The sequence below is a fragment of the Copadichromis virginalis genome, linkage group LG2 (assembly GCF_057382275.1).
Source record: "Copadichromis virginalis isolate Kocher_CV1m ecotype Utaka linkage group LG2, C_Virginalis_male_GT1.1, whole genome shotgun sequence".
In the NCBI taxonomy this organism is placed as follows: Eukaryota; Metazoa; Chordata; class Actinopteri; order Cichliformes; family Cichlidae; genus Copadichromis; species Copadichromis virginalis.
The window spans coordinates 1794116-1803832 of NC_140619.1; the positions used below are offsets into that span (position 1 = coordinate 1794116).

Sequence of the window (9717 nt, forward strand, 5' to 3'; positions counted from 1 at the left end):
CAGATCGGATTTGAAAATATCGGATTTGTGCCGTTCACACCGTCAGACCATGATGGGATATGGGTCGCATAGGATCAAAAAATCGGATTTGATGCGCTTTCGCCTTAATGCTTTGATTTTACTTTGGATTTCTAGTTCCTTGCTTTCCGTTTTGTTTTCTGTATGTTTGAAGAGTCATTTACAGCCAGAATACAGCTGCTTTGTTTAGTTCACCCTTGCATTTATGAGTCCTGCATCCATACATCCTGCCTGCCACACAGCAAACATTGACAGGAGTTATCTTACATGATTGCTTGCAGTCTTGTGTCATAGCACATAGTCTAGTGTTCAGTTCTTATGTTTTTCTCTGTGGAGTTTGTTCGGTTTTGCTTCCCTTTGCCTCATTGGTTTGATTCAGTTCTGCTGTGTTTTCCCCATGTGTCTCTACTTCTCCTAATCACCCTCTTGTGTAGATTTTAGCTGTGTCCCAATTCAGGGGTCGCACACTTCAGAGGACTCGGCCGCCTGGTCCGGCAGACTCAACAGCACTGCCCGAGACTTCCTGCTCAGCCAAATATCAGGCCTGATTAAAAGTGCCTGTGCAAACTGGGACACTGTAATGATAAGTTCATTACTAATAATCCTGTTGGCTTTTTATTTACACTGTTATTTTCTCAGTTTGGATAATTTAATAGGTCAGGTACAAATAAATTGTTGTACATAGTTTGAGAAAATAATGCAAATACAGCTGGAAGATTTCCAAACTTCAATCCTTTTGTTTATGCAGAACATAGTTTGTAACAAAAACATAAAGTGGAAATATGTACAGTGACTTTTATCATTTTTCTTTTCAACAGGATTTTCCAGGACACCTAACAGCCTGTCCATTCTCTCGGCTCTTCCTTCCTCCGTTTCTCTTTGCTTTCTCATGTCCTCTTATTAATTCAACAAATTCATCCTCCCTGTCCTTCTTTCTTTTGTCCGCTCTTGGCTCCGGCTGGCCCACATCCTCCTGCTCTTCCTGGTCTGGCACTTGGTTGCCCACTACTGAACTGGGCCCTGTAGTGTCCTCCTGGATACTTGCAATCCTAAAGGTAGAGGAAATCAAAAGTGGCAGTTGACAGGTTAACATAAATAACTTCAAATTGTTTCTATTTGGGCTGCAAAAGGGTGATTTTCCCCGCCAGGCTCATCTTCTCAAGCAAAATGTACTAAATTAGGACAACAAGACAGAGAAACCTCTCTCTCTTATGCCTAACTGACTAAAAACCTCATACTGTTGCTGGACCTCCACCCACAGCGGTGAACAGGTGTTCGTTGTCTCTGCAGAGTTGGATGAACTCAGCCGTCTGCTCCTTACTCTCTAAAATATGACAGTATTTGAGTAGATTCTCGATCATCTAACACTTCTGTTTAATCAGTTTTCTGTTTGACGTTTGTACAGCATATTCAGCTGTGTGAAGACTGCAAACTTTAATGTCAGGCAAGCCGATTTATTGTGGAACAAATAAAGCTCTGACAAAAGCCAAACAATAAGGTTTTAAGGTTATTTAAGTGAGTTATATATCATGTTCAACGTGAGTAGTGAGAGCACTTTTGCAAATATGTGATGTCTTGATAAATCAAGCAGATATTTGATGTGTACACAGCAACATTCTCGCCTAAAAATATTTTGTGACCCAGAAAGAGTAATATTAAAACTAATCCTTCTCTTTAAAAAAACAGTGGGACTTTGCATTTACGGTCACGTAAGTTTAACAAGTGTCACAAGATTCACCTTAACATTCAAGATTCAACTTCCATCAACTTTTACATCTTAACATTTGTGTCGCTACTTCCAACATATCTTACATGTAAAGATGGAGGTGTCCTCCGCCGCCCTTTCTACCTTCTTCGCAGCTGATGCTATCGTTACAAACTGAATTGGCCGGGTCACGCTATGAATCCTGGGATATGTTGGGCCACGAAGGCTACACCGACCCAGCCTTCACATTTGGGCAAATGAAGGCCGCATTTGTCGGCTGCATTTTGATCCTTCACCCCACACTGCACTGAGTTTGCACATCTTGCAGGCTCATCACATCTTACCAGCATCGTGTCACTGACCACCTCCTCCAGGGTGGCGAGCTTCATGCTGACAACAGACTTAGCCTTCCTGATGAAGTTATTCCCTCTGTTTGCATCCTTGTTTTGAAGCCTGTACGCTGGCAAAAACAGACTATTAAAACTTATGGAACAGCAATAGGAAATATGGATTTGGGATGGGAAGTGATAAGAATTGAGCTATTCCCTTATTGATTTGATTCCTTATCGATTCTTTTATCAATGGTCGGTGGGTTCTGATTGGCTATGTTTTGAGAGTCACCACCATTGCTAAGCAGCAATAAAGAAAACGGGTTTGATTTTTATTTAGGAATAATAATCTTTAGTTTTTTACTGATAGAATAATTAGAAACCTGCAGACATCAGTATAAAGGAATGTGTGGGGCCAGCTGTAGACATGATAACTGGCACCTGATATCTGTCACAGCCACCTCATAGTTCAGTGCCTGCGAAAAAAAGGGGGGCTTGTTTAGCGGCTGATGTTTATGAACCCAAATTCTGCACATGACTAAATGATGTAAGTGTAGAAGAAGTGGAGGGCCGAGTTTGCAAAGGTAGTGAAAAGAGAAAAACAAATATAGCTGATTTTATAGAGCCATATTGGCTGTTTGACTGTAGTATTGAATGATTAAATATCTTTAATCCCGGGCAAAGACAGCTGATGCCCTTAAATCAGGGGTGTCAAACTCCAGGCCTGAAGGGCCGGTGTCCTGCATGTTTTAGATCTCACCCTTGGTCAACATACCTGAATCAGATGATTAGTTCATTAGCAGGCCTATGGAGAACTTCAGGACATGTTGAGGGGGTCATTTAGCCATTTAGATTGAGGCCCAGGGGAGTGGTGGTCCTGTCTGGCCCAGATGGTGAGCTTTGGCCCTGCACCTTTTTTCCCAGCCTTTAACTCCCACTGAGCAGAATGATGATCTCGAGGACCATGAGCTGCTAGCAGTGAAGTTGGCCCTACAGGGGCAGTGACACTGGCTGGACAACCTTTTACAGTATGGACTGATTACAAGAACTTGTCTTACTCTAGCGAGGTGGGTGTTCTCTTTTGACTTCACTAGAACGCACACATTGTGAAACCAGATGCTTTTCCTTGTCAGTCTTCTCCAGGGGAAGATCTAGAGCCAGTGAACACCCTGCATGCCACCTGCATAGTGGGAATGTTGACCAGAGAGATTGATCATGAAATCTAACAAGGGTTGCAGTCTGACCCAGATCCTGACAATGCCCAATCCAGCCCCTGGCTTTCCTTCACTGGGCCCACACTGCTAGGTTCACCTGGATAAGCAGAACAAGTCAATTCCTTCAGCGATATCTCTGGTGGCCATGTTTAATGAAGAATGTTATGGAGTACATAGGTGCCTGCATGGTGTGCTCCAGAAGTAAGAGTAGCTCCTGGTCCCTATCAGGTTTACCGCAGCCTCTTTCCATGCCTCGTATGCTCTGGTTTCACGTCGCATTGGTTAGATTTCTTAATGCAGCTCATTTAGAAAATCTTCGTCGGGGGGTGCTTGAAGCCAAAGCTTCCCTTAGTTCTTGGTTCCATTGTTACACCCCTGTGCAGCCCCTAATCTCCTCAGTGTGTTCAGCTGTTGCTAATTGGCCACACCTACTCAGGTGTGGATTAAAGCATACCTGAGGCAGGCTTTCGAGAAGCTCACTAGTCTTTGCTTTGGTGGCACCAGACATTTTAGCCAACCTGCTATGCCATTTTAAGATAAAACCTCTTCTTACTAACACTCAGGTATTTTTTTTTTATGTTGTCGTAACATAAGACATCCCCAGACAAACGATAAATCGAGGAATTGAATCAAGAACTAGAGGCCTCCCTTTGTTGTGTAATCCACTTGTATGTTAGCAAATGGGTATAATTGCTAGCCTGGGTAGAATACACTCGCAACTTCTTCCGTTACCTTTTTGAGGTTTTTCTAGGCTGGGCTCAACCCGCCTTGTAGGAGGAACTAGCTGTGCCTTCGGTGCACCAACAGCTGTACAGATGTTGTCAGGTAGGGAGACAGGTCTACGCTCCTCACTGTGGTGCAGAACCACACACTGGCCAATGGTCATCAGACTCTGACCCCTCACTATCGTCAGGGCCAAAAGGTTTAGTTATCTGTGGACATTCCTCTAATGTCTGTTTCCAGGAAACTGGCTCCACACTTCATCAGCCCCTACAAAATCAACACAGTTATCAGTCCTTCTGCTGTTTGCCTAAAACTGCTGCCTAGAATCCACCTCACAGATCCCACCCTCCCCGTCCTCACTGTAGGATGACCTCATGTCACCACTGAGCGCAGCACAGATACAACAGGTCCCTATCAGTCATGAGCACGCCCACACATTGCCCCACCGGTTTTTCAAACCCAGGTCAATCCGTCCCTAGAATTAAAGGGTGTGCCCGGTGGGAGCGAATCACAACCTTAACTCTTTGTTTTGCCTTATTTTTAATTTTAGCTGATACCATTAAAATATCTGTGAATGTCACTGTGTACATACTTAATCTCCACCCTTGATCAATGCCCCTGCACTGGAAAAAATGGCCCTTCAAAAACAAGAAAAAAAAAAAACTTAATGCAAGATTTGATACAAGAGCTTGAAATAAGTGAAAAAAAGCGCAGCAACTTCATTGGTAAAGCCCCATAAACAGAGGACTGCATTAAAGAAGCCGTTTTGCAGTGACTTTTTGTTCGGCCCTTAATACACCAGTAAAATCTGTGCATTGCACAGGCACAATTCAAAGCACAGACAAACACACTGCTAGGCAGACTAAAACTGCTCAACCTGTAACATTTGTTATTAATACAAAGTGTTTTTATCATTTAAATTAACATGGACATTTGACATCATTCTTCAAACGATACCATTGTAAAATGATCATTAAGGATGCACGCAGCCTGTCTGCTGAATAGACTGTAGCCTAAACTCAACATTTAAAAAACCCTTTAAAATCAACTAAAAGCTAGGCAGTCTCTGCACCGCACAAACCAAACATAAAACATCGGCATGTTCGCCGATATTATCGTGCACCCTTAATTATAAAACTGGGCTAACCTGGCCAATTTCCAAACAAAAATCAATCACAACCAACATGGACTGTAGTAGCCTTGGAAGGAGAGAAGAAGTGTTTTCCTATAGTCCACATCTTAACCACACTGGCTCTACTGGCCAATAAAAGCATTCCAGTCAGCCATGCTCTTCTTGTAAGATGATGTGAGATCTCGCTCATGGATTTTGTCCAAGAGAACCTCTGTCTGTATGACGGACAGCGGAGAGGCTACACACTTTGGGTATGTAAGGTGTAGGGTATAATAGTAGGCCATAAGGTATAAAGAACCCTCCGTAACCTCGTCTTTTGGAAACGTGGTTATTGGCACATCTCCTACCGCTAGGATGCAGTTGGACGGACTCCCGATCAGCACTGGGCAGGAGAGAGGACGTTTCATCAAATAGGTATTAGGGTCTTCTTGGTCCTTTAACACATAACACAGACATACTTTTGTAAGGACGATGCACTTTTGTTTCAACACAAAGCTAAAGCTAAATTACAACAAAAGTTGAAGTTGTGAGAAACTACATCTGAATTTGCTATTTTTAATTATTCTCAATGCAATTATTGTTCACATATGTCTAGCCTTCCTGAAAAACAGAAAACCAAGGCTACATTTAATTGGTTATCATTGAGGTGATAAAATCTGCTACAACATAATACATGTTTGTATTTACTGGCCACAGAGATCTAACCTGTGAGAATCCGCATTCCCAAAATATGTTTTAGGTACCTTTGAAGGATTAGAACATACAGCATGTGAATATGAAACACTTTGGCACTCATCAGAAGCAGCACAAAGTCACAAAAATAAATAAATAAAAACAAACAAAAAACCCAAAAACAAAAAGCTACGTTTTGCACAGCTCACCTCAAAGACATGCACCAGAGCCTCACTCGCATCTCGCATTAGGCCTATTGCAAACCTTTTTTTTTTTTTTTTCATTTCAAATAATAAACTTTAACGTATCCTGGCTGATATTGACCCTCTTGTCCCGTTTATTCTGGGCTCCTGAAAAGTTTGCACAAGTAGTATAGAGGCCCTTAGCGGTTACTCAGTGGCTTTTGTTCACTACAATTATAAAGCAATTACAGCTATCATAACTATTCACTGTAATTATTATTCACTATTCAGGGGTGGCTGTTGCTCCGGTGGTAGGTTTCAGCTCTCCGATGCATCGATGGGAGTATGAATGTGTGTGTGAATGTTAATTAGAAAGCACTTAGAAAATGTGCTTGTGTGAATAGATTAATGCACAAATGGTAAAATGGTAAATGACCTGTATTTGTATAGCGATTTTTACTAGTCCCCCCTAGGGACCCAAAAGCGCTTTACACACCCAGTCATCCACCCATTCACACACACATTCACACACTGGTGGAGGCAGCTACAGTTGTAGCCACAGCTGCCCTGGGGCCAAGTTGTGTAAAGCGCTGTAGTGCTCAAAAGCACAAATAAGAACCAGTCCATAATTTTAAATGTATAACTTAAAAAATTGCAATTTTTCTCAACAAATTTTGGCCTGTCTGTACAGAGAAACCAGAGAAATTTAGCAATAACCCCATGGTCAGCACTCTGCACAGCGAAGAAGCAGCTAGATATGGTGGTTATATGTCTCTGGATATCTAGATCCCCTTATCTATGTTCATTACAGTAAGTTTCTGATCATACGTCTACATTCGTATGTAGATTTCAACCATCTTAGCCACTGTGATGTTTAGTTTACACAAACTGGTCCTAAAAGGTCTTGCCTCTGTCATATAGTTTACGTCTTACACAATCACATGCTAATATCAATAATTACAAATAAAGACCTTTCTTTGCTGCATCACATATAATTCTGAGATTGTTGTAAATATCCCAAAAGGAACCTTTAAATCATTCAAGTGCTGGAGGGAACAAAGCCAAATGTAGGTCAGACAACAAATTTGCATTTAGCCTTTTCCATAAGTATGTTGATGATTTAAGCTTTAAAGAGTGCAGTGGCTTATCATGCCTGGGGGGGCTGCACCCAGAAATTGGTTGCATATTGAAGTGACAGTGTTTGAAATTGAAAGCTGAATTTCCAAATACATCAGGAAATCAAAACAGTCTGCCTGTGTGTTTGTGTGCAGCCTCTCACAGCAAGAATGACGGAGGCTTAACCAATTATTCAGTCTTATGAAGCAGTCTTCACTGAGCTTTAGACTTGAATGTCTTCCTCCAGGGGAATGATGCCTCAAGTATGTGTCTGCTTAAATAGACTATTTTCACATGCGACACTGGATCCATGTAAAACCACTTCAGCTACCTCTTACCAAAGTATACTACGGTAATGTTAATTAGTTGAGATAAACTACTGTGATGTCTCAGAATCATTCAGAATGAATAATTACAGATTTTTATATAACACTCCAGTTTTAAAGGTGTCAAACCCCAAAACACATCAGCAACAGGGACAGCAGACTGAGCTTTCCTATGTAGCATCCTCAGCATCTTTGGATCCTGATCTCTGTTGTTTATTCCAACTATAACTCCACCAATTTAACAAGTGAATGAACTGGAGTTTTCTCTAATATTTGGTGAAAGTGCCTTTTATGGCTTTATGATAGTTAGCTCAGTGCGTATTCTCTATCCATTGTCCCTCTCTCTTGTCTGTAGGGTTCCTGCCTGGGAGGGGATGGGTCTGGGGTCAGATGAGGTCTCTATCACTCTGTCTTCAGCCATACTATGGCTCACAGACCTTCACATCATCATATTGTCACTTCCCACCACCGGTTTATGTCTGCATGAGCTCCTTTCACACTTGAAATTCAGATCCAGTCTCACGCAGGTGGAACGGACTTGGACGCAGACCAGCTGAATTTAGAATGAAAGTCACAAGTTTATTTACAATCGGAGAGGGATTTCCAAGGATGGAGGGGAAACGGGTCCAAATCACACTCCTCTTCAGCACTCGTGTTCTCTCCACACCTCACTGACAGACTCAGAGGAACAGGTAAAGGGTTCATGGTGTGGCGATAAGCTGACAGCCAAACCCATCTGTTCTCTGACTGAAGAGTTAAATTTGTGATTGACATGACATTGACCAATCAGCTGAACGGAAAAATAGGGTCAAAACTCGTACTTGTAACTTGAGTACAGAGTTTCACACGTATTTTTTTGTCCACACACAAATCTGTTTTATGCTCACACAAATTCTTTTTACACACACAAATCCTGATTTACAAGTACAAAATATTTATGACCACAATTTGAGCCCATAAGGATCCCTTAAAGCCGAGAGCTCCTTGAGCTTAAGCGAGGCGTTGTACTCTGAAGACTCGCCGGGGGTTTGGTCTGGGGATTCCCAAGGGAGACTCGCAAGGCGTGGGTGTGGGTGAGTGGGTGAGTTCCAACCTTGAGGGGATAACAGTAGCAGGGTCTCTGCAGGCAGAGTGGCCATGACTTGCAATGTAGCGAGGAAAGTATCTCGTGGAGTGGCGAATCCACCCTCTGCATGACTCTGCTGTGATGTCATCACATGCTGCATCCATGGCTGCTAGCAGGGCCATTTGCACATGTGAATGCCGGTCACAAACCTCCCACCTCCAGGCACAGAAAAACTCCTTTATCGGATTAAGGAATGGGGAGTAGGGAGGGAGATATTCAACCAGCATTCTGTCATGTGCTGTAGACCACTGTCTGACCAGATGTGAGTGGTGAAAACGGACATTATCCCACACGAAAACATACTTGTTGAGTTGGCCTCCACCCCTCTCATTCTCAGGGACTGCAGTATGTTCCTGTAAAGAGTGTCTAAAAAAGTCAGGAGATGTTGTGTATTGTATGGAGCAAGAAGGGGAATATGGGTGAGGATGCCATTGTCTGAGTTGGCTGCACACATTGTAACATTCCCTCCACGCCGGCCTGGGACATCAGTGGTTGCTCTCTGTCCAATGTGATTTCTTCCACGCCATCTGCCTTTGGCCAGACTGAACCCGCCTCATCAACGTGTATGAATGTGTGCAGTGGTTCCCTGGCTTCCAGCTCCATGCTTTAGAACAGTGGTTCCCAAACTTTTTTTGCTAGGCCCCCCTTTGTTTTACAAGAAAAATGTGCACGCACGCACTAACACATCCTCCAACCACACACGCCCATATTTTGCTCCATTGCAGTTTATTTCACACCACAAACATTTAGTAAACAAGCAAATACAAGTAATCTGCAATAACTTACAGGTAGTAATAAAATAAACTACTAACACCTACACGGGTATTTTTGAAAGCGCAGCTGTTTCGTCCACGTAAACGCTGTTTCGAGTCACCGAAAACATTTTTTTAAAACCCCTTTTTTGCGTTTACGTGTGGACGAGGAATACAGAGTTCGTCACGCAACGTCAAAGGTATGTGCCTTTTTCCACGTCACGCTGTGGCCACGTTATTGTTTACATGAGATGAACTGCAGAATGATAGAGACAAAATACTGTTAATCTGACTGTCTGCAGGTTTTACAGGCTTACACACAGTTACTGTCCCTCCATTTACAAAGGCAGAGGCGTCACCGTGTGATTATTTTACGTGTAGTTGTTTTTTCCTGTGTAATAATATTCAACATCAATACATTT

General features: G+C 42.6%; 1 protein-coding gene across 2 annotated transcripts; it reads right to left on the minus strand.

The window, feature by feature from the left end:
* Window positions 1–620: 620 nt before the first annotated feature.
* LOC146716699 (uncharacterized) lies at window positions 621–8115 on the minus strand. 2 transcript variants are annotated; one of them, XM_085467361.1, is made up of 3 exons: window positions 3999–8115; window positions 2068–2183; window positions 621–1067 (listed from the first exon to the last, which is right to left on the minus strand). In XM_085467361.1, exons 1-3 carry the CDS (start codon window positions 4150–4152, stop codon window positions 933–935), a joined length of 405 nt encoding a protein of 134 aa, XP_085323487.1. In that variant the 5' UTR covers window positions 4153–8115; the 3' UTR covers window positions 621–932. The 2 variants fall into 2 exon arrangements, 1 of the variants encoding a protein (XP_085323487.1); XR_014922120.1 differs by having other exon boundaries at window positions 1831–8115.
* Window positions 8116–9717: the final 1602 nt, after the last annotated feature.

What these genes read in the sequence shown, in the direction of transcription:
- LOC146716699 (XM_085467361.1), bottom strand. Translation starts at nt 4,152, where the DNA reads ATGACCATTGGCCAGTGTGTGGTTCTGCACCACAGTGAGGAGCGTAGA. An exon ending in CCTAGAAAAACCTCAAAAAG is followed by an intron (nt 2,184 to 3,998) that starts GTAACGGAAGAA and finishes TGTTTTTGCCAG; the next exon opens with CGTACAGGCTTCAAAACAAG. An exon ending in TGGTCAGTGACACGATGCTG is followed by an intron (nt 1,068 to 2,067) that starts GTAAGATGTGAT and finishes CTCTACCTTTAG; the next exon opens with GATTGCAAGTATCCAGGAGG.